The 25780-nt window shown below is 41.5% G+C and overlaps 1 protein-coding gene across 10 annotated transcripts in view; it reads right to left on the minus strand.

Moving 5' to 3' along the window:
• The window catches only part of LOC124053659 (pleckstrin homology domain-containing family A member 5-like), a 190260-nt gene extending 165039 nt beyond the window's left edge, over positions 1–25221 (minus strand). For 5 of the 10 annotated variants that reach the window (XM_046379034.1, XM_046379029.1, XM_046379028.1 and 2 more), the window contains exons 1-3: positions 24899–25219; positions 24697–24773; positions 23844–23901 (exon numbers count right to left, since the gene is read on the minus strand). In XM_046379034.1, the coding sequence (XP_046234990.1) occupies positions 23844–23901; positions 24697–24773; positions 24899–24990 (227 nt within the window). In that variant the 5' untranslated portion in view covers positions 24991–25219. Of the gene's footprint in view, positions 1–23843; positions 23902–24696; positions 24774–24898 lie in introns of all 10 variants that reach the window. The other 5 variants (XM_046379032.1, XM_046379033.1, XM_046379035.1 and 2 more) reach the window with 4 other exon arrangements.
• Positions 25222–25780: the final 559 nt, after the last annotated feature.

The following is a 25780-nucleotide window of genomic DNA, read 5'->3' on the forward strand; positions in this document are numbered from 1 at the left end:
TAGGTACAGATTTAGCACTACATGTTCTCTCTATTGTGGATTGATTTACATTTTCCTATAGTTCACCTGTGAGGACTTAAGTTCTCAAGTTGATGAACACATCCCGCCACACATTATTATCTGAACTATCTGAGATAACAGGGAAGCCAAGTTTTCCACTACAGTAATTACTCTGGTCAAGAAGCGGCTGATTCATACTCACGTGAGCTTCCACGTTTGATTCGGATGTGCAATGGCAGAGGGATGCTAAACCTTAGTAGTATTTTTTCCTCCAGTTCTGCTTTCAAACCAGCCAAAAAGAGTTTGGGTAAATGTGTCAACACTGCTCTGCTCGTCTGCCTGTCTGTGGGCTCATAGAAGCAGACAAGCCTCACGACTTATTGCCTCACTAAGACGCTGCGTCTCAGACAGACTGACAGACACCAACTGCCTGAATACACACTGGCTTCACACGGCGTGTGAGCACTCACATCAAAAAAGAAAAATAATTCTTTTGTTAGCTGTTGATTTGTTTTAATAGTTTGAACTTGTGTCTTAATTTGAAGTTATTTTTGCAAGATATTCTCTCACGTCGTAAATCCACATACTGCACTGATGTAAACACGTCCCAAACATGAAAGGGGAGCTCCACCAATTTTCTACATCAAAGTGGGTTTAAATGTGTTGGAAAATGTATATAGGAATTACATTGTACAAAGTCTTTTGTTACTCCAGTGAGATTAAGTCTGATTCATGTTCTCAAGTAATGTCAGCATTTGTTTGAAATATTGAAATGACAATATCAATTTGCTATAGCGTCCCTACACTTTGATCTACCCTACTGAGTTTGATATTCGATGGCTGTAACTGGAAAACGAGACCTGTTGGTTGTGAAAGAGGAACACTGACAATCTTCTTTTGAAGACCAAACAAATTCAATGATATCTGGCCAGGAGAAAATCTTGTGTGCAAGGTTGCCACTTGAATGGCAAACATTCAAAGGGTTACCCTCCAGAAGACCATGAAGATGCTCGGGAAATCGCAATCAGCCCCTTTGATGTTGATATTTCTTGTTAGTGATGCCCAGTTTTATCAGCTGGCAATCATTATCTATTAAATGCAATCAGAATTAATTCTTTCTAGTTACTGATCGCAGGGTGGAGTTCAGTGACAAGTGAAACAGTGACTGCTCAGCTTTACCAAGCATGTTTTATAAAGTTTTGAGGTACTCCGTCGGTACTCTGCTGTGCTAATAGCTCGCTAAAACTTAAAACCCACAGTAGTAAATGTCATCGTCCTGCCTGACTCGCCCACATGGCAACACATCCACACACTGCTTGACTGCCTGCACTTGGCGCAAGAAACAAAGTGGCTAAGAGGGTCTCCAAAGTCAGTAAATCTAAATCTAAATAAATAAATAGGCCTAGACACTGCTTTGATAAATCAACCACTCCTCCCAGATGGGCATACCCAAAACACCTACCCAGGGAGATGCCCAGGAGGCATCCTGACCAGATGCCTGAACCACCTCAACTGGCTCCTCTTGATGTAGAGGAGCAGTATCTCTACTCTGAGGCCCTCCTGTACGTCTGAGCTCCTCACCCTATGGCCTCATCCAAGCTGCTTCACACTTGGCTGCAAACCGTCCCAGTGCGAAATGGAGGTCACTGTTCAATGAATATAACAGGGCTACATCGTCTGCAAAACGCAAAGATGGAATACCAAAGGTCACAGAACCTGACACCTTCCACTACTTTGGTGCACTTAGAAATTTTTTCCACAAAAGTTATGAACAGAACCAGTGATAAAGGGTAGTCCTGGTGGAGTCCAACCTTAACATTAAGGGACAATATCATCAGTTGAGATCAGCAGTTCCCCATCCTCACTGTAAACAGTACAAACGAAGCGCCGCTTTCCCTTCCTGAGTCCCAGGAAGATTTGCCAGAATTTCTTTGGGGCCAATGGAAAGTCTAGTCCCAAGGCCTCACCGAAGTCCTCCAACACGCAGGTTCTTGGTTCAGTGACTGCCTGAGCTGTGCATCGCTTGACCTACCAATAGCTGTCATATGCTCCTGTATCCTCAATAAAATGGGCAGAACAAAAACACTTTCACAATTGTGATAGTAAGGGGTGAGAAGTTCAAAATTAAGCATCAAATGTCGAGGCATTAATGTTACCAGACCTGCGAACAGGTTTGACAAATTGTATAACACTGGATAGACGAGGGTATCCTTGGCCAGTGTTGAGAATCGAATCAGACTGCTCAATGATGCATTCATATCACACTGTTAATTCCCCAACCCAACTGGTTGCTATGCCAACACTCCTGATAACCAGGGCGCTCACTGGTGATCTGTTCAGCTTTCTGTTTGTTTTAATGTTCTTCTGTTGTTTGTCTGCTGCGGGAAGTAATAGATTTCAGATAATGCATTTTAATTATTTATGGTTGCTGAAACTTTCTTCAGACAAACAAAAGCACAAATATCACTCATACACACCCAGAGGCACCATCATTATATTTTAGTCCTGTGATGTGTCTAAGTGCAGTTACCTTCTGACAAGGACGGTCAATGTGTTATTCAGCTTCTGGGCTCAGAGAAGTGACTGGAATCACAAAATCAGACAAAGTTTCCAACTAGTGTCTGCAATTGAGTGTGTGTGTATGTTTGTGTGCATGTTTGTGCAGGTAGCACAACTGCGGCTGAATTGAAATACATACAACAAGGTGAAAATGAGTATGCTTCATTCAGAGGCGGGGGAGGGGAGGGGGATTCTCTGCAGGAAACAGATGACTGTGTTTCCTGTGGCCCCTCTGACCTTACTTCCAGAGAGTCACTTAGGAGAGCTGGGAGTTATTAATCACTGACACATACATTCACACACCATCAAATCAAACAGCTTTGGTGCAGATGTGTATGAGTCAAAATGTACAAGTAGCTACACACCACACCACACTCAATATACTTCTGGGTCTATTATGGAGTAAATCAGGGCCTTTATACAGCAGGGTATTACGTCATCTTCTGTCTGTGTGTGTTAAAGTTTGATACCCTTACAGAAACACTGACTTCTTGGTGGATTCAGGCACATAAACTTTGATATCTATACTGCTTTCTAAGGCAGAGCATGGACACCAACATGGGCCATCGATATTAAACAACTTCAAAGCACATTCGGCATTTGAAGCAGCACAAAGAATAAGAAGTTGTTGCTCTGTTGTTAAAATGGCATTACATTTGGTGAAGAGTGCATCATGTCTTGTTTAGGGCTCAAAGTTCAGGACTTGGGAAAAATTGGACATACTTGTTCAATGGCTTGTTTTCTCCTCTGAAACTAAGTGTATATTGGATGGAGATTATCATCTAAAAATTTGAATTCAAGGAGGACAATTTAAGGAAAACATCAGGAATCATGGAGCTTTACCCCAAAATTCTGTCTTTGTATTGCCGCAGTACCATAGATTTCTACATGTTTTACATTCTGGAGAAAAAACTAGATAACAGCAGTCAGTAAACAGGCCAAATCCAATCTGAATGTGAAGATAATCCTTGGCTGAGAATGCACTCTGTGAGAGACTTGTTCTAGCGCTTATTACTAGATGGCTAAACAGTTTGGTCATTCAGTTTTTGTGTGGAGGACACTGAGCAGAAGCAAGCTGAAAGATGGACCTTTGAAGTTCCTACTCTCTGTTGTTCATTTCCAAATCAATTTCCCACAGAAAGGTTTTATCAGTCAGTCAAAGAAAAAAAAATCTCTGAGGATAAGACAGCAGATAACAAGAAAAAAAAAACAGCTGAATTTCAATCTCAACCCCTTTTGGGGCTTCTGCTCTACCTTGTGTCTGTCATTGTCTTCGGTGCAGTGACCTACAGTCTGGGACCACACACACACAGACAAAGGACATACATGTAAGGATACTTCCTGGTGCAAGAAAGGGCACAAACCCACCCTACTTGGACTCCTACTGCACACAGGTCTATACTGGAATCAAAGGAGGATCCCAGGAGAGGTCAGTCAAAGTCATTTTTCTTCCTCATTACTGATTTAGGCTAAATCAGCCGGGGTCTATTTACGAACAACCACCAAGACTAAATTAATAAGCCCTCTTTAACATTTTCATGTTCTTTTGTGACCAAAAATATCTGCAAGGACGTGCACAACTAGTTGCAGGTAAGACATTATTAATTTATCTGAGGGAATAGACCTTCAGTAAATAAATAATCATATATTCATTGTCTTAATATGGTATTGTTTAAATATTAAAGAGCTTCAAGAAATACTTACATGACATTAACATTCTAATTTATGAAACTATAAAACTGAGTCAACAGTTGTATTTTTTTTTTTTTTTAATGAACATATTTGTAATTGTATCTTATTTTCTAGCTGACAATATCATTCAAACTAGTTGAAACCCGAAGTCCTGCACAAGAAGTAACAGATTTTCCACAACCGGTGTCCATATAATTTCAGCCCAATGAAAAGAAAATATACAAAGAGCACAAAACAACATACATATTCTGTATGCAGTACACCTTAGGCTCTGGTTTTTAAGTCCTCAGATTTCTTCTTGAATAGAGACTCACCTAGACCACACACACCCACAGTCTGACCCTCTGCATTAGTAAGAAGCTGAGACGGAGAGGTCAGGACGACCTGTGTGCTTAAAGCTTTCTTATCGCTCCATCTGGCATCATAATGTCACGCTGCATTAAATGGCCGGGGGATGACGATATGCGAGTGTGTGAGGGAAAACCAGTGAGGAGTTAAGATGATCATAAAGAGAAAAATGCAGAAAAACAATTGTTTTGCCACTGAAGATCATTGTGTAGTTCCACTGACTTGGCCGACTGTTTTTTTGTTAGCATTTGGTAGATTTAGAAAAAGAAATTATCAAAAAACTATAAAATATTTCTTAATAAATAATCCCTAAATGTCTCTAAAGTCTGTTGGATCTACTCTACCACAGAAAATTTGGCATGGAAACAAAAAGACAGCAGGAAGGTTTCATCATGTAGCAATATCTATTAAATATTCTGGGAACTTTTGATCTTGGTGCGCTGTTGAGTGTGGCTGTAGTCCGAGTTCTCAGCAATTTAACTAAGTAGTCTGCAAGACTCTAAAAGTCAGGTGAAGTGCTGTAGCCTCGGGCTAACACTCAACAGGAAACTCAAGCACTTAAAAGATTCATCGTTAATCCAAATGTCAACAAACTCAGCTGATGTTAAGACCCTCACAACATGCAATCTGACTGCATTTCTTTCTCAACTGGCACATTGGCTCAGCATAAGACTAAAATGTAACCAGTTAAATTCTTGTGTAAAAGAGAAATAAAATACAGTACTTCTGATTGACATTCAAACTGACCAACCACATGCTTTTTTGGCTTTATAGTGGTTGATTGTAAATGTTTCCAGAGAAATAAGCCAGTCTGAAATTAATCTTGAAGCCATAAATGGTCTCAAACACTTCATTACTTTCAGTTTTGCCAAGAGCAAACAACTACTGATTATGCCAAGGAGATAATTCAATAAATATAACTGTTTCCTGGTAGACTGATAAAAACAATGCACCTACCTCACTCCAAAGTGGAAAAATCTATAGACTGATTCTACAGATAGCCAATGAAAGTGGAATCGTGGAGGCTCGTGAAGGCTAATAGAATGTGTGGAACTATTTAAGACTACCAGTAAGAGTCTGTAGCCATGTGCTAAATATTATCTTGCCTACCGTAACAAATACTAACATGCCGCTAGTTAGTGCGCAATGACTTCCATGTGATTTCACGTGAAGGAACAGCAGGTATTTCATAAATGTAAGGACCGGATGAAGTTAAATGTGCACCTGAAGATAGCATTAGCTGAAAGAAATGTATTAAAATTCTTTCTGTAGACAACAAATGTCTGAACTGTATTGTGTCTGTAGGAAAAACAAACTGACGATTCCTGGGCCCACAGTGGGTGACGTTCCATCAGATAAAAACTGTTGGCTAAGGATAAAATACAGTAAGATTGGAACACAGTCAGTGATAATGGCGCTCGACTATGCCAGTCACTAAAAGGTCTCTAAGGTCTGCATTTGCAAGTCAATGTCAGACTTCTCTCTGGGCCGTCCAAACCTGACCAGCAATGACATGTTAAGTTAAACATTCATCCCACTTTGGATGAAGCAGCTCTCATATTTAGAACCTTGACCAAATTTCTAAGTGAGCCAAAACCATGACAACCCAGAGTCGAGACCAGCAGGCAGAGCTGCAGTCCTACACGCCTATCTGTGCTTCCACTAGAGCAGTCACCCACCCAAAATCCCACAAAGACTGTAAGAAAGGCATCAAACTCTGTTTCACTTTCTTGACAGAGCTGGTTTTCAATGTGTTTCTCCATCTTTGAGCAGCAGACATAGGCTCAATTCAATCAGTCGAAACAGCCAGTCCTCCGCCTTCCAACAGAGTAAAGTTTGGTCGTATCTTTATAAATACTTGTTTACTTTTAAAGAAGCTGTGTTTCTGACTGATAAAGGTTGGGTTTTCTATTTGATTCTGCAACGGTTATGAACTGAATTGTATAGTTTAACTCTTTTGACATCAGTACCAGGCCCTGCGATTGACTGGCGACCAGTCCAGGGTGAACCCCGCCTCTCGCCCGTAGTCAGCTGGGATAGGCTCCAGCTCCCCCGCAACCCTGACCGAGGTATAGAAAATGGATGGATGGAAGGACATCAGTACCATCAGAAACTGTCAAACTCTTCAAGAGTTACCTCCACATGTCACATAATAACTATAATGTGCAACAAAAAAAATGTCGAAATGAGGGTATGGAAATATACTTTTCAATCAAAATGAAACAATTAAAAGATTTACAATGAGACTTTTACTCTCACAGTGAAACTTGAACACGTCACTTCAAACTTAACCTAACCCAAACACATTGAGAAGACAATCAAGACAAGAATGTAATTAATGGGGCACTTACTGATGGGAAATACAGTAACATTTTGTCATAAATAGAGACTAAATCAATCGTGGGATGTCACTGGGATATCAAAACAGCAGAGCGTCAAGGCCTCGGCATTCTTTAAATAAGGTGCTTGTCTGATTGCTAAAAACACAGGGCTGTGTCCAACAATTATTATAAAATTCTGAAACAAACAACAAGGAAACCACACCCACTTTACTCACACATACTTTAATATCACATTAAAAATCGAAATAATTTAAACTGTATCAACCCTGTGACCATATGAGAATGAGAATCATTCACCACTTGAATCCCTCTGGGTGTCAGCAGCCTACATGCATGGACGTTTCTAATCAACCGGAATAACAGAAAGGCATTTTCAGAGAACACCAGGTTAAATGGGGTCAGCAGTGTCTTTGGGGCTCCACCACTCACTCTGCTGTGGGAGCTGATGACACTGTTCCTGCTTCTAGGTCAGAGTCGGACTGAGAGAAACACAGTCACCCACGCATGGAACAAAGACCGAGCTGCAAGATTAACTCAATGACTTTTTCAAGAGTTTTATTTTGAAATCATATATCCACACAGAAAAGAACATACTCTTAAGGCACTCAGAGAGTCTCCTCCAATGCTCAACAATTCTATAATATACTATTCCACCCGAGCACACCATTCCAATGGTTTCAATTTGAAGTTAAATTGATTTCACAACTTTGCAAAACATCCCCTTAGGTATTGGAATCAACCCTCTATCTCTATTAGTTTCACAGCTATGGTGCCAATCGATAATTGTTTAATGGCGAAACTCTAAGATCTGGATCACCACCAAAATCTAATTGACTTTTCTTTGGCCCAAGGCCAATTGGTCCTGCAAATTTATTGGCATTGTACTTTCTGAGATATCCCACTGTCAGATACACAGACAAACTAACTAGCAGACATTGAACTATCTTCGTTGGTACAAGAAATAACTGCAAAAATACAAAAGTAGCATGTTTCTGCAAAGAGGGCAAATATAGAAAGAAGATGTCATTCTTTCTGAGATATTGACAAAGTAAAACTCTCACAAGCACCAAAACCAAAGAAAAACACCACCAATGGCGAAATAGCAAAACAACACAGTGGAAGAGACTGAGGAAAGCAGGAAATGCTTGAGCTTTATGTCGAAGGAGATTAGTAAAAGCACCAAATAAAGCAAACTTCTGGAACTAATAGATGAGGTGAAATCATCTTTAAACCTACCATGAATTCAGACATTAGTTTCACACATTAGTTTGGGGACTACCGTTTTGAAGAGGAAACTGTTTACTGAGAGCTTCAAAAGCTTTCAAGGAAGAGGCCACTTCTCCAAGGTCTTCTCTTACAAACCAGACACTCGTGGGTTTGTTTCTCGGGCCTCCTACTCTACAGACGGGGGTTCACAGAAGCTATGTGAAACAGGATCTTGTTGTAGATGTTGTAGCAACTCGGACACAACAGATTCAACTCGATAATATGCTATGATTGGAGTTGAAAACACATCAAACACAATTCGCAAGTCAGACGTGGTTCCACCCTTCTCCTGCAGAGCACTTCCTGAAAGCTGTTGCCAATCTGAGCTGAGCTTTTTCTACAAAAGTCGCGCTGTTCATCGCTGAGTTGGCAGTGCTCGACTAGTTCCAGTAATTCCTTTTTTTTTTTTTTTCCCCCCAGACTGTGAATCTTCATCTTTCCCACAGTTAATGTGTCAGTTTTGTCAGTGAGACAGCATAATAAGCAGTGTTTTCTAGTTTCTCAGGTGAGTCAGACAAGGTGTGGAGCTTTGTTATGATTTTAATGCCAAAGGTGAACGCATGACTACTGGACTACTATAGATGCTAATACATTTCTGTATATTTGTTTAGGCAAGATTAACTAGAATTACTGCCTGGTGGTTGTATGCCTCTGCACACAGGTCAAGTTGCAGTTTAAATCAATTTCTGCCCCAATTAATATATGTAGTGAAGGCCTTAAAGTAATTTAAAGTCCCCACTCAAAAATATGTTTCTTCTTATTTCTATAGTTGAATGTTTAAGCTTCACTATGCAAAATGTTTGATATTAGATGGCTAAAAATCTAATTTTAAGGAGGTCTACCTATGAAAATGATTTGTGATATCACACCCAGTTTGGAAGTAATCTTGATCCAACTTATAACTTATACAAGCGTGATGTAGAAACTTGCCATCAGTACACACACACACTGAGAATGAACTTTACAGTAAAGTAAAAGACATTTTGTGTCCAGTAGGAAAACTTTGGAAAAAATTGGCTTCTAAAAATAGTTTCTAAAATACTTAATGACATAAAAAAAGCAGATGCCTTTCAAAGGGCTTTAATGTGGAAATTGCAGTTTTGTTAGAAACATAACATATCAGACACACCTTATTGTTTGAAGCAAACTATTCACATATACGTCTTAATACATGTTCTGTGGTCTTTAATGAAAGACGTAGTGCAGTTCTTAGTGAAATGGAAGTCTGCACTGACATGTATGACGTGAATGACTCCCAGAGAGAAACTTGCTGTCTTCACTTACAGTCTATTTTTACAGAGGAGTACAGAGGACTGATAGAGAGCTTTGTCACATGGTGCACCAAAAATCACCTGAAGCTCAATATCAGCAAACCCCATGAGCTTGTGGTGGACTACTGCGGGATGTCGATTAGTGTGTAAGTTCACAGAGATAATCACAGACAAACCAATAGCACGGCTAATTCACTTCTGGCACATTGGTAGCCATCTTCAAACAAACAAATGAGCTGACAGCAACCCAACGTCAGGCAATGTGTGTGTCTGTCTGTCTGTATGCAAGTATACACATAAAAAGATGTCCATCACAAATTCTAATGATATAAAATCAGAGCGTGACGGTAAAGGTTAGGAAGCTGCCATTGGCAACCATTCGAGAAACTGTCAACCAGTTCTTGGCCTTTGGTTCATCAGTAGCAACTACTTTTTTTAATATACATAAATGAGGACAGCAAACAGCAAAATGTGCACCCCAAACAGTGGGACAGCGGGGTCAACTAAACCGCTAACATCCCAAACAAACGTGCAAACTGACTCAACTAGACGAATCTGAACGAAAAACAAGACGAAAACTTGTGAAGTCTTGGGTAGGCTGTATCTCAGCATCTATGAGCTGAACAGAAAATTATACTCCAAAGCATGTAAGCCTACATACACCTCTTTCACTGACGCATCAAGTTCATCAGTTCAAGGTAGCAAATCCCACAGAACCACAAGGCAAGACAAGCACAGGAGCTTAAAGCAACATGAGCAGGCAGCTCAGCGGCACAATTTAATGTAAGCTGTAAATCTTTCAACTTCTCTTAAGTATCAGTTCAAATACAAACTACAAAGAATTTTGTTTGGTTAGTGTAATAAAGCTTTTTAATATTTTTATGTCACATTTTCATGTCCCATATATAAAACTGCAAAGTATCTTAATCTTAAGATACTTTAAATAAAGTATCTTAATAACTCTAAAAATGGTGACTCTATTTTCATGCTACTCATAAAAGTTGGTGTTCAGCCCTGAAAATAAAAACAGCAGCAAATCCTCACCATGGTGAATCAATCCAGAACATTTTTGATATTTTGCTTGATAAAAGAGTAAAATGCTTAACAAAGTATCAAACTTGTTGATTACTGACAGACAAGCTTCTGATCTGTGTAAATTCTTTCATGGATTATTATTTCTATTCATGCAAACACTCAACATCCGGTTCTGTTTGTCCCTGCTCCTGTTAGGGCCCTGTTCCTCCTCAGGGATGACATCATCTTCTGACAAACCAATCTCAGTGAAACTACAGTATTTGCCATCCTCACATAAATCATGCTTTGAATGGAATATGGAGCATGTGTTTCTCATTCTGAGTGAGATCAAAACACGCAAGCAAAACTACAAGCTGTAAAAGGTCACATGTGGGGAGTGAATTTACTCATGCCAAACCCTTTAAAGTTATACTGCGCAGGGTTTGTTGGTTGCTGTTGGTAAGTACACCATTCAAAGTAGGCCTGGCTCCTTCCTGGCCCAAAGAGAGAGAGAGAGAGACGCTGAGAGAGAGCAGAAAACTAGAGGTTGAATGAAGAGGGGGAGTGGTGTCAGCGAGAACAAAGAAGTGAATCTGAGGGATGAAACGTTATTTTCTGGCACAGATTTTGTGTTTCATGGCGGTCACGTTCTAAATCATGAAAAACCAACCCAGCAAGTAGGTGCCACATTTAGTGTGAAAGCAGCCAAAGCTCACGCTTCATCTTTATCGCCGTCCACCTCTCTGTTCTGCGTGTGTGTAGCCTGTGTGACAGCTCGCCTAGTGTGCAAATTTGTGTGCATGTGTGTATTTAGATCGAACAAGAAACTATTCCTGAGTAAATCTGACACACCCAGCCAACACTTTGCTTTGTCCCAAAACACCCATCACCCTCACGATATTGCAGAATTAGCAATGACAGTGGAAAACACACATGCCACACACACAGTGTTTCCATCATATCAGGGGAAACTGCAGGGGAAACTAGTCTTAAATGAATTTCCTATCTCCCTAACCCTAGTCCTTACTAAGCCTGTGAATATTCTCATTCATCCAGGTCATGGTTATCTCAAGGAAATTCAATCGAATGCAACTGGACTTAGTTATTTGTCTCTGAAGACGTTTCACCTCTCATCCAAGAGGCTTCATCAGTTCATGCTCGCTTGACTAGGCTGGGACTAGTCCCAGCCTAGTGAGGTGAAACGTCTTCAGAGACAAATAACTAAGTCCAGTTGCATTCGATTGAATTTCCTTGAGATAACCTAGTCCTTACTATGACATTAACCTACAACTAATCTCAGCCCTAGTCTCCATCCTAAACTGGAATGGTTTACATGGCGACTGGTGTTTTGTCCACAAAAGGAAGATGAGTCTCCGCAATGTGACGTCCCCACAACATCAGCGAGACACGTCCACTCGTGCACGTCCTTGCTGGGAGAGTAAAGTCAGCACTGCTTGTGAAGATGGAAACACCTGCAGAGTGTGTAACTGAGTGACATGTCCTCTTCACCTCTGTCTCGTCCTCTCTGTCCCTCCGCTACTTAATTTCCTCCATTTCCTCTACTCTTATCTCTCTCTGTATCTTATGATATTATGATCCACCACAGAGGAATGCTCCAACACACACACACACACACACAACACAAAAAGACACACTCCTTGTGTCTTTCTGTTGCAGCGATAACCGCTCAGTCTCACATTGAGTTCAGTGGATTCAGAGCTCAAGCTTCAATCTGTTAAACTGGACAGTTGGAGCTTGTACTTCCCTTTAGCAGGGCCTCAGGTCCATCTTTTGTTACATGAAGAAACACAGGCAGTCACACCCATGCAGAGAGACATTTATCCACTTTGGATTGCTTCATTTTGTCATTCTGACAAAGACTTGTCTTTCAAATTGATCTGTTATGTACACAGACTCACACAAACACACACGCGCACCAACACACCCCTCCACATTTTACATCTCCAGGGTAAAATTCTGAGAAGTGCTTTCATATAATCATACATGCACACAAACCAACACACTTCCACAAGCACACACATTAAGGGGAATTGTAGTTTTAGAGCTTTATTGTCTTGCTGCGCTTCATTGAGTTTTACACAGGAGCTGAGAATCAGCTGCGGTGAAAGCATGAAGTTGTGTTTTCTGGTGGGCGGGAAGCAAAAAGGCGGTGTTCATGTTACTCTAACTGTTTATTTTGTGGCGATCCCAAAGCACTGAGCAGCTGCCAAGCTAAACCAGAGACACACACACACACACACACACACACACACAGGAGAGACAGAGAGAGAAAGAGACATGTTCACACACTGAAAACGGAAGAGAGAAAGAGGCAAAGACAGCTGTGGTGGCCTGACATGACCACCACTCCTCCTGTCTCCTCTGTATCAGAGCCAGGTTACACTCTGATTCTCTTTCATTTTCTCCATCCATCCTTTTCTGTTCATTTCTTATTTATACGTCCGTGTGTTAGCAGAGAGACGGCGTATCATGAGGCTCTGCAGCTCGGCGAGCCTTTGATAAGCTCCGCTCCTCTTTCATCTCCACGTACTTCAGGCTCAATAACAACTCCGCAAAGCACGCCGAGTTGGTTAACTGCTCCACTACAAAGGTCAAAGGTCAGCTGCGTGTCAGACTCAGTTAAGTCAGGTTGCGCAGCATCGCCCTCTTCAACCCTCTCAATCCCTTCAAGTTTCCTTAACACTATCTGCTTGCTGCAGCTCTACCGCCATGTTTAGTCTTGTGCCTTGTGCATCAGTTTATCCACTTTTTCCTACATTTCGACCTCATGTGTGTTCTAAAACATACATAGCACTCCACGGCAATTTAACGTAAAATTTTAAATTGGTTGGAAGTGTGCCTGTTTGGGACGGAGCATATGTAAAATTCTATTTCAAAAATATGTATCTTGTTTAAAGCCTCATGTTGTGTTCATTTGTCAGGAACAGCAATGATGTTCCCAGGTCAGTTTGACCCGGTGCATATTTTATTATCCAAAAGAAGTCTGAAAATTAAAAAAAATCCTAATAAGCATCTTTAATATTACAAACCCCATTACAAACTACTTTGTCAATATTTAGTGTAATGGTGTTCCTTTTCTCTCACAGATAATGGTTCAATTAGGATAATTCAGTTGTTTAAAAACAAAAAAAATACATGTTCAATGTTTTTTTTTTAATGTTTCACCACTTTCAGTTTCAATTTTTTGACACCCCTTTACCCCCAGTTTGACTGCTGGGTCAGATTGACCCAAACAGTATCTATGCGATATAAATATGCAGGAGGTGGTTGCAAATATGTGAGATGAACCATTTTCATGTTATATGTTGATTACTCTAATTAAGGCAAGCAGAAGTTGTTTCCTACTGAAAAAATACTTGTAACTATTTTTTCTTGATCTTCAAACTTTAACACGGGTCAATTTCACACTTTCCAGAAGCTGTTAAGAAAATGTTTATGCCAATTAAAGCATGAAGATGGTTTTGGTGTCAGTGACAAAGACAAACAAATCTCTACACCGCAAGAACTGAACAGAGACCGCAAACAATGCAACAACATGACACACAGAGTTCTGACCAGCTGGCACGACTCCGTCAGAAAAATCTCTTGCTTTTTCTGTGATACAATACAACACAATACACCTAAGCACAAGATCTGAAGGTGACTGCGGCGAGTGCAAGCTTTGTCTAGGCCTTGTCAAAATGCATTCTGGGCATGTGGGGAATGAGTTTCTTGTAAACAAAAAGCAAACATAAAGATGAAACAAGCCTAGTAACGTTATGATGTTTGTTCACATTCATGAGTAGCTTTCGGTCGCTTGTGGCCTTGTTTAGCACTGAGCAAGTGATTTACATAGTTATTTACATACTCAGCAGTGATTGGGTTGTTCTTTTGCAGAATAGCCCCTGGTTTTACAGTTTCTGTACCAGCATGTTGTTGATAGACTGTATAATGTACTCAGGGTTGTTATCATGCATCCCTTCACAGAAAAGTTCTCTGTTCAGGTACGCAAAATCTGCCACGCAACCATCACATATAACAAGGTAGAAAAAAGACTGCAAAAACAGTTACTGTGGGCAATTTAACAACAGCAGGACACTGTCTGATCACATATGATACGTCTGTTTAGCGTTGTGGGGGCGCTATGGTCAAGTGGACTCTGTCACTGAACTGTAAATCAAAATCCACACCAGAAGTTTTTACAACAGGACTGCCGTTAACCCATTAGTGTCAAACAAAAATGAAGCCTGAGTCGAAACTTTCTCAGCTCTCCAGTTTTACTTATGGGTGCCTTGTGAGTTTCTCAAGTGTTGATGGCCATACTCAGTTACTCGGTGCTGGCATGGGGCTGTGGTCTAAAGGTTGGTGAAGCGGCTTGTGATCAGAAGGTCGCCGGTTCGATTCCCCCACTGGACGGGCGGGAAAGATTTGGGTGTGGTGGAGTGATTAATGTGGAAAATGCTCCCTCACTCCATTAGCTGGCTGATGTGCCTTTGAGCAAGGCCCAACCCCCAATTTGCTCCCTGGGTGCTTGATATGTGTGTGTGTGTTTCATTGCATCCTGGGTGTTGCATGTGTGTTCAACTAAGGATGGGTTAAATGCAGAAAACAAATTCAGTGTGTGTATGTAAAAACAATAATATATTTAAAGCTCAATAAAGCTGATTCTTCTTCATCCTGTTGCTTCTCCAGCTTTTGAGTGTGCATGTGAAAAGCTGGGAGGTAAAGCTACAACTGTTGCATCTGACAGAGAAAGATAATATCCATGACCGCCAAGAGGTCTTTTACAGGTAAGCATAACTGTGGGTTGTTTTAAGCATTTAAACAGCTAACAGCTAACGTTGTTGCTCATTGAGATGAACAGACAGACTGAGGAGGCAACATCTCCATCAACAACACACTGAAAACAAGATATTAAGTTACAATTTCCCAAGTTCAGATTAACGTCCATCTATGTGCTCTGCTGTCTGGCAATCATTCATATTTGTAGCGAAGACCTCGTCAGCTGAATGAGTGTGTGTCCTTCTCTCCCTCCTGTATCATCATCACCAACAACCTCCATCAGCTGTGTTCATCATGCATGGATACAGTCCTCCCCATCTCTGTTGCTATAAATCAGCCCTGCCACACTATGCAGCCCAGCCAAACAGAGAGGTTGGAATTTAATAAACCCTGCACTGGAAAGACACCAGCTGAGGACTGGGAGGTTGTGCAAGTAAGTGTGTGTCACGAGCAGAATACTAAGTGATTTGGTGCAACCTGATAGGGTTGGAATCTAATCACTTCCAAATGAAAAATTCTAGGATGCCGATAGTCGGGCTAAGTGACAGTCAGAATTGATTTGTGTTCCGGATCAGTGAACGCACACACACGGTCACACACACACACACACACATACACAGTGTGAGAACCTCCAGGTCACACTTCTCAAGCATTCAAGGCATACTCAGATTTGGAGGACTGATCCCTGCAAGGAGTGTTATATTGCCCACACAGACACGTTCCAACGCAGGCACAAGGAGCAGGTAAAGGCTTTACAGGGTGTTCAGTCAAGCAGAGAGCAAACAACTCCAGCCACCAGAGAGAGAGAGTCAAGCCCTGTTCAGACCTGATATTAACATCTGTCCTGACTGATCCAAGCACAAGTGGATGGCCTGGAAGTTCTGAATGCAACCAAGATACAGCGAGGGCGCATTAGATCTCTGATCACTCAGACTACATTCAGAAGTGGTCTGGACCACATTCTTTTAGCAGTGTGTGCCTGAATGTGTCCTGGGCCTTACTGAAGGACCACCTTCACAACTGACTGCACATCAACAAGGAGACATCAACAACAAGCAAAATGCAATGCATGCTGTGTTATTTCCACTCGGTTCACCTGTAATGCAGATTACATCTGGGATATCTTACCTCCTCAGGTAAGCAGCAGATGTTTGTGAACACACTGTCCGATTCAATTGCTTTCTCCATTAAATTAATGACTGCAATATCTCCAGACTGTCTTAATGGTGAAAGTTGTCGAATCAGGAAAATAAACTGCTACGGCAATTTCTAAATCATTCGCGCCTCTTTTAAACTCAGCATTAAATGCAACATGTTAATCTGTTTCTTTCCCTGCAAAAAGTGTCAGTTTGTTGCAGCTACACTGTGGAGTGAAAACATGTTGGACCAGAGGAAGAGAGAGAGAGAGAGAGAGAGATAAAGATGTCAAAAGAAGTGGTTTCTCCTGGGACTTCGGAGGAGAAATGGGCAGGCTGGCTCCCACTGAGCAGGAAAGCTCTCCAAATAAACACATAAACACACACTATTCTGATAGAAAAGGAATGTACACACAACGCCTATTCTCACAGGAAACTCAACCATTTTGAGTTGTCCCATGAAGTAATTGCATCAAACTAAACATATGATGGTCACATTAGTCCCTATGACTGTCACACTCCAAACTTTGTCATTTTTTTATCTACTCTGACAGCCAGTCAGTCCAGTTCATCCTTTTCTTTCCCCTTTGCCTCAGTGAACTCATATGGTTCGTTTCCACCAAGCAGTACAGTACAGTTTGCTTCGTGATGTCATGGAATGGTACAGTATGGTTTAGTACAGTTTGTGTACCCACTGCCAACGGTACCCTAGTTAATATGTGGGCCACATGGTGGATGGCAATTACTGCGTCAGCTAAGTAGCGTAACATCATTTAATCATCAGAACACAGCAAACAAGAAGAAGAGAAAGAAGAATGAGAACAAGAGCAGCACGGTTGGAGGATGGTTCTTCCTCTCGGAATGTGACTGTTCATCACAGCAAGAAGGCAGGCTTTGTTTGAGAAAAGGCTACAACCAATCAACGGACGGCAGTGGGTGTGGCTTAAACCGTATCATACCATACCAAAGAAACTCTAATAAGATAAGATATAAGATATATAATATAGGAAGAACTCCCAGTCTCTTCCATTTCCGGTTATGTAGCGGGTGCTCGTGAGATAGTCCAAAACAAATGGGGGCTTATGGAGCTGTAGCCCCTGCTTTCAGTATGAGTTGCAGAGACAATGTATATTTTGTGTCTTTTTGTGAAGAAATACCTTTTAGTATTTATTATTTAAGTATTCGCAGCATACATGCCAGTTTATTCCATTCGCCATTTTGGTTTCACGCATCAAATTTGTGTTTTGTAATGATAATTGAAGTTAGGCTACGGTAACGTAACGATGCTAGTCGTAAATCTTTAACTGACCAATAAGCATACTTTAGCAAAATGTTAGCGCTTTATAAGCAAAACCGTCTGCCCTGTAAGAAAAACACACGGGCATTAGTATTTTTTCTTTTCATTTCTGATATTTAATTGATACTATTTGCAAAAACTAAAATAAAAATTGCGGGTTTTAGTCTAGAAGTTGGTGTAAATTATTATTTTAGCCACTCAGCTTCACTCATTCCCATTCATTGAGGACTATCTCGTGAGTGCCCCCTAGGTGAACTGCAGCCAGTTTTCGGTAGAATGGTTTAATAGGGAGCGGACAGACTGTCCTTAGAAAGGCTGTGACCGTACCACTGTTGGTACCCCAACAGAAGGATGTCAAAAATCTGTACATTACACTTATTTTCGTACACGTATACAACTTCTCCTAATGGAAACACAAATAACTGCGTATCTTACTGTGCCGAACTGTACCTCAAAACTAAAGCACTGCATACTGTACATGCTGCGGTTTCATGGGTGGGTGTTACCAGAGTAAAATATCGCCAGCTTGCTCAGATTTTGCTAAGTCTGACTGATGTTGCGCTACCGGAAATCAATTCTTCTTCACTGTTCTAAAACAGTAGTTGCCAGTAGCAGTAGAGCGCAACTCGTGTGGGCTACTGTCTTAGAGAGGCAAAGAGGAACTGATTTCAGGGAAAAGAAAAAGTCTGTTTTATCCAGATGAAACAACTTTAAAGTTGATTATTTTGGCACTTTCAACCCGACACACAACTATGATCCTGCACTTTGTAAATTGACTATGACACATAAATACTGACCAGGGAAAAAAAAAAGAAATTTCAGATTTCAGACGGTTTGTTTTCTACAACACATTCCTGCAAATGTTTCACAGTAACGGTTTTGTGATGTTACAGAATTATTTCCGTCCACTAAAATGCCAGGGGACATGTAATCTGAAACAGATACAGGGAGTGTTGACTTTGCATTACAGTGTATCGCCACAACTGTAATACATGTATTGAAATACTGCAGCCTTTAACATTAATATTACCCGTCCCGAGGCTCCTGCTGGCTACCTACGCAGCCCTATGTGACAGAAATACAAATATGTAGTAGCTGGGATCTCACTATTTATACAACATAGAATATGACACATAGTGGATAGCATAAAAACTGTCATGACAATTCATTATCGTATCTACTCATGAAACGCACATAAACTCTCAAATGTGTGTGAGAGCGTAGTGGGAAAACACTAAACTTACAGCACAGAAGCTGACTAGTAGCATCCACTGGGACTTCATGAGAGAATGAGAGAAATGATGAGAGACAACACAGAAAGAGAAAGACTAACACAAAATTCAACAAGGAATTCAACTACTCTTGTGGATTACATACAGTTAAGGAACAAATCTGAATGGAGCAGCATAAGAAATGCTAAATCTTCTATATTGATCACTAAATCTGACTGAATGGTTTGTCATTGTGTATTCATTCAGCTATGGTACTGCACATCCATAAAGTGCCCAAATTCTCCTCTCGTTTTTTTCACTATCAACCATCACTACAGCAACAACAGCAGCATTGTACACATCCGGGTACATGCAGATAGGACAGTGTAGGCATCCTGTGATAATGTGAGTAAAATCTTTCAAATTGTTTAAAATCACTTTTGCAAGTCCTATCAAACAAATTCAACATTCACACATTCTCACATTTCCTTCTTCTGAGCAACAGTGGCATGTGACAGCCCAAGACCAAATAAATAAACTACCTTATATACCACTAATACAGCACAGCGGACTGGCTGTCAGGACTTGACTTGGGGACCAGACAGTGGCTCAACCACAGCATGGATCACTTGACACGGAGGTGGACTGGATGTTGTGGAGGTACTGGAGAGGAGAGTCAGCTAGGGAGCACAGCACCCAACCACAGCCACCCATCCTGTCATCTCTCTACATAAATATCATGTGTATAGGTTTCTGTGTAAAAACCACTGACAGTGAAAAAATTTACTCAAGGGGGAGAATAAAGTAATTATTATTAATAAGGTGGATGAGAGTCACATGCTGGCCAGTTCCACATTTTGAAAAAGATTTAGAGCCAATTCTTCATTCCTAAGCTGAAGTGGACAGCACAATCAGCAACCGCAATAGCTAAGTAATGAAACCAATGCGGAAGTTGCAGTTCCTCTTATCGCCTCACAGACCTTGGCTCCCTAACAGAATGACTACATAAAAATCAAGGGTAAACCCAAAGTGTCTGTCAAAATAAAATGTGAAGACATTTTTTATGCAACAGAAAGAGCCCTCTGCAGCTGATTCCATTTTTTAATTTGTGATTTCAACCTTTTGAATCAAATCAGCATCAATCAAGAGTTGCTCTTATCAAATCTGCATGGAAAGTCATGTTGCTGCAGGTCATCGAATATATCATTTGTTGAAAACTTTTGGGTATACAGGCAACACTTTCATATTATCTAGGGCTATAGGTAGGTTTAGGAGTGGTGTTTAAGATGTTTGCCATGAGTTGCCCAGTGTCTCAACCTTTGACAAGACTGCAATGACCAGGAAACCCCAAATGTTTCCCCAAAACCAACTAGTCAGTTACTTCATGTTTTCCTGAAATCAGTGGCTCAGCAAGGCAGGTAACATGCTGTTAGTGTGTTTCATTTCAGCACAAGTGAGTAAAAATAAGCAAAGATTCTACCATGACACACGAGAGGCTGCCATATTTCAGAACTCCTTTAACATTCCATGGGTCAGTGCAGGGGTAATTAGTTAGATGTGCAGATCTAAACACCTTGGCAAGACTTCAAAATCTGAGCAATCAAAGAAAAAAAATATTTTGAAAGACATTTGGAAGACACTGCAGCAGCTCTGAACAGTGATCAGAATCTAAATGAGAAACACGCAACAGCCCAACTGAAAATGGCCAATCCTCCATGTTTCAGTTCTCCCTGAAACAGGGGTGGTTTGGACTGAAGACACAGTGGTTACAAAGCAGAAAAAAAAGGCCAGGAATGTCTCTTCCTCATGCTGCACTGGAACTTTACATGCTCTGAAATCAGGATCATGTCGGTGTTTGTTGTTCAGTTAGTGTGGTTTCATACTAAATGTTTAGTCTAACGCATTGGAAAGTGATTGCATTGCAGTTGAGGACTCCAGAGTGTTTAGAAGAATCCTAACAGGGTTTACAATGCAAATGAGGATATCTAAATTTTCAAAATGGAAACTGGTAGATCAAAGCCAGGAGCAATTTGACCCCCACCCTGAAAGACTGAGTCTGCAGAGTGACCGCCTGTCAACAGGCAAGCCGAGGGCAACAGTGTCCTTTAACACCATGAATATACCAGCAGTAGCAACAGTGGATTCCAACAGTGAGCAGGCAGACAAGTGACCGAGCAACAATTTGGGAGAAATTTGAAGGATTTGAAGAAGTGGTGCAGATGCAGTGTTGTTCAGTAAATGTAAGACAAAGCCTATTTGTTCAAAGTCGAATGCTGCTCATTGTATTCAAGACTGTGATTGTGGCAGTATGGATCCTGAGCCTGCAGTCCAGTCTGAGTCAGCCAATACCAGAAAACAGCAGTGGCTGTCTGTTCAGACCCAATGTCCTCTATCAGTGCCTATCCTCACTGTGAGTAAACCATTCCAGCTTCACCTCTCAATGTACAGAGAATGAAAACACATTTGTGTTCTGCCAAACAAGTAGGCTTGTGGTAGTTTTCCAGTACCTTGCCTTGGGTTTGGATGAGGTGGCCTGAAAATTTCGACCCTAAACTATTGCTTCCAAAATGCATAAAATAATACCTACTCATGGACTATCTGGAATTCTGCCAAAGAACCAAAATGGTCTTTGGTATTTGGGTTTGGTTTATGCCATATTGTTTCATAAAACTACTTAGATAACATGAAAATAGAGAATGTAGCCAATGTGTTACATTATCCTGGAAAATAAACAATCAACTACGGATGTAATAAAGCAAAAAAAATATACCTTCAAGTCTCTAAATAATCTCTAAATAAGCAGTACCAGCTGAATTACATCGGCTCAGGGCATAAAGACGGAACATGTTCGGATCCCAGCTTTGGGCCTGAGCAAATCTCATTCGTGGCCCCTTGTCACAGAGCGCACATTTATGAGCTGAAAGCAGTTCAACCGAAAGCTAATTTTTTGCTTTTCCGACTGTTTCATCAGTTTTCAGATATCTGAAGAAGTAAACTAACCAACATTTCACAGGAATAAAGTGACAATTTTGGTAGTAGTTTGATGACAATACAGCACACTATATAATACAATACAATGACCCCCTTTTATTCTCAATGCCAGAGACGCAGTCAGTTTTCAGCTATGGAAGATACCAAGCCCTAGAGAAGACTAAAGCATGGGGTAAACAATAAATCAATATAAACATCTCTTTTCTTTTCTATCCTCATTCATTGTCTCGAGACCCCTCAGTTTTCTCTAGTGACTTCTTGGGTGAAGGACAGGAAGAAAGGACGTGAAGGGGGCCAGAAGGCCAAGGCTCAATGCACATCAGTTATTTTTGGGAATTTCATTTATTGCAAATTTGCACCAGTAAAGTAAAATATTAACAAAGATGAGTCCTCTATTATTATGTAACTGTATTAAATGTAATCATGACTCTGTCTTGTACCGAGGATCTTTGTCAAAACCTAGTTTTAGTACATGTATTTTCGATAATATTATGCTCATATGGTACGTATTCCTCAAAAAATCAATTTAACCAAATCACCACAAACTAACAACACACAAAAATCACCGGGGTATTTAATATTAATAGTACTGGTCTTTGGATCTTTCATGAAGCTGTCATGGTCTGTGTCTGCTCTCTGAACGGTACCTAATGAGAATTTGGAGGCGGAAGGGTCTACACAGTGAAACGCCACAGGTTGTAGTCTGGTGGTCAGTACTGACCCAACAGAACTTTCTGCACATAGAGTTTTGAATTTGTTTCACTTTAACTTGTTGATTTGTCATTCCCGACTGCTGTGCACAATCTCCCCGCACAACCTCTGACTCCGTCCTGTTCTGATCCCGACACGTTCAAAGTGTTCTGGCTGCGTTCACACCTGCAGTCCCAGCTGTACACTTGTTACATCTGAAGACTACAAAGTCATTCAGGTGACTCTGTGTTTGCATATGAGCACTTCTCACATGTTACTGTGCTTCTGTGTGCTTGTATTTACATGTCTGTATTCACACATGCAAACACGCAGTGTGTGCGTGAGTCACATTGTACATGCATTCATACATACCAATGAGCAGCGGTTGTGAGTTATTTATAGAGCAGCTATATTAGCTCAGCATATGTGTCAGTTGCTGCTCTCAAAATGGCCACAGACAGTAAGCAACAGCAGGAAATCTAGTCGGGAAAGTAGGTAGAACAAATGAAAGTGCCTGCTCACAACCTCAAAGACAGGAGGAGAAGTGTGTGTGTGTAATCTATGGGTGTGTGAGAGGCTACGGGGCCTTCTTGTCATCAAACAGGTCCACAAAATATACATGTACGCAAATGTGCACAAGGAGCTGAAGTCGCTAATCACCCTGGAAATGTTTCAAGTACGTGCGCACACACACACACACACACACAAGTTCACACACGCAGCACGCCAACAAGTAGAGCCTGTTCAGGGCAGCAGAGCAGCCTCTGAGTCACACTTGCTTGTCAAACTTGCTTCCTACAGACAGCAGACTTGTTCCCGAAAAAAATCCCTCCATTGGATTGTTTGTGTGTGTGAGGACAGAGAGGCTGAGAGAGAGAGAGAGAGAGTGTGTGTGAAGAGAGAGAGAGGAGGGGTGGGGGGGTGAAGGGTAAGAGCATGACTGATATAATGAGAAAGCCTCAACAGCAGCAAGACAAAACCAAGACCATGTCGCTACTCACGCTGACTGTGTGTGCGTGTGTCTTTGTTACAAAGGAAGAAACAGATATTTGTGTACTGAGCAGGGCAAAGAGGCAGAGAGGTAGGCGTTGATGAGAGCTCAGGGAAATCTCTGTGCCTGTCGACCAAACAAAGCAGCCCCCTTGCCGCCTGAGACGACCACTCAAAGTGCCCCTCTCCCTCCCTGAACCTCTCGGTCTCTCCCCAGCTCTGTGTCTCTTCTCCCGCTACACATTCCAACTCACTTGATGAAGCAGCGAGCTCCCTCGAACGTGTATCCTTCCTCCCATCCTGTTGGTAAATCTGCGAGGACAGGGGAGGGGAACACAAAACACGAGACACAGAAACATAAGCAGCTGTGCAGAGATATGAAGCCGACACACACACACACACACATACACACCTGCACGGCAATGCAGTGTCTGGACCACATATAAACTCATTTGGTTTTTGTGCAATTCCGCGCCTACTCCCCAACAACCAAAGCGGATATTTAAAGATTACTCAATCATTCTGTACTGATCAGCATCCAGCTGTTTGAATAGACGCCTGATCTGCATGCAACGATGCCCTCCCACCCGTCACCCCTTCTCTTGTCACGGCAGATGTGTTTTATTTAGGAGTATCGGCTTTGCACTGACGCGCCAGTCGCGATGCATTGTTCTTTAAGCAGCCTGTGTGGCTATACGTCCTTGGAAATACTGTGTTTCTGCAGCAGAACAGCTGTCTGAGGGAAATGTGTCATATGTCACTGCAGGGAATCGGTTCCGAAATCGCTTCACGCCTACGTGACGGAACTTTTAAAAAGTGTGTCGCAAAGTGTCCAGGTGGAGCAGGAGGAGGAGGGGGCGTCGTGCGTAATGGTCCGCCAGAGGAGAGAGAGAGGAAAGGGAGCGGAGCAAAGGAGGCTGTTGCTTTGCTGCAGAGAGAAGAAATCTCCCCTCATCGTCTTCCTCTGGTCTCTCCGCAACTTGTCGCCCCTTTTTTTTTTTTCCTCCACCGTGACGCGCGGATAACATTTCCCAGGCGCTGCGTGCGCGCATGTGTGTGCGTGTTTTCGCAGAGATTGAAGAAAACCTCGTTCTCAAAATTGTTTACCTGGAGTTTTCCGATGCCCCGTGATTACGGCTTCTCCAGTAACAGGATGCAACCAGGTTGTACTCTTTGCTTCTTCGCTGTTGGTGGAAGAAAACGGGGGGGAAAAGGTGAACAGAGAACCCGAAAAAGACAAACAGAAAAAAATGCGTCGGAGAAATAAGCTATGCGTATCCATAAATCCATGTATCCGCGTCATATTTACTTGATGAAGAATATGCGTCCATCCCGAGTCACCCCATAACTCCATGAAGAGGGAAGGCAGGAGAGCCAGTCCGGCTTAGGATCCGCCGCCATGTCTAGCTGAGAGCTCTACTGCTCTGGGTTACTACACACAGGGGCTAGAGTGCGCGGCGCCGTGCCAAATGCGCGCGAGGGATGCCGCGTGCGCGCGCTCACCGGAGATGGGAGCGCGCCTCGGGGATAAGACACAAGCAATGATTTTTTTTTTTGTTGGCAAGTGAAAGTAGGCGGTGGGGTGTTTTTTTTGGCAGACGTGCTTATGAGTTTGTGTGAGTGAATTGGCTCCGGTGAAAGTTCACTATTAGTATCACGTGCTGCCAGAATTGTATTATGGCCTGGCTGTGAGTTTGTCATCACTCAACCAATCAGTCACACACTTGATAGTCACTTGCACCAACTGAATTCAAACTTGATTTCAAACTTGATTGGGGAATAAACTCACTACAAACTAACAATAGACGTAATGAAAACACAAGTACGCAAGTTCGTTTTTGTTTGTGTGTGTGTTTTTTGTTGTTTTTTTTTAATGATATGGGCATCCATATATATATATATATATATATATATATTCTACATTTATCTTCATTCCCACTTCACTGGTCCTCTGTATCAAACACAAGTGACTAACATAGAGAAAAATATTATTTCTAAAGAGAAATAAACATTTTCATCTGTCAGACCCTCTGGTTGAGACTTTATTTATAATGCACGGCCATCTGCAAATGTTTACCTCCACCATTGTATATACAGATGTATGTATATGTATACTATGTATACAGACTTTTTGCATTTCACTATTTATCATTTTTTTATTCTCTTTCTTGTGTATGTCTGCTGCACCAGA

Source organism: Scatophagus argus, chromosome 22 (assembly GCF_020382885.2).
Source record: "Scatophagus argus isolate fScaArg1 chromosome 22, fScaArg1.pri, whole genome shotgun sequence".
NCBI classification, from domain to species: domain Eukaryota; kingdom Metazoa; phylum Chordata; class Actinopteri; family Scatophagidae; genus Scatophagus; species Scatophagus argus.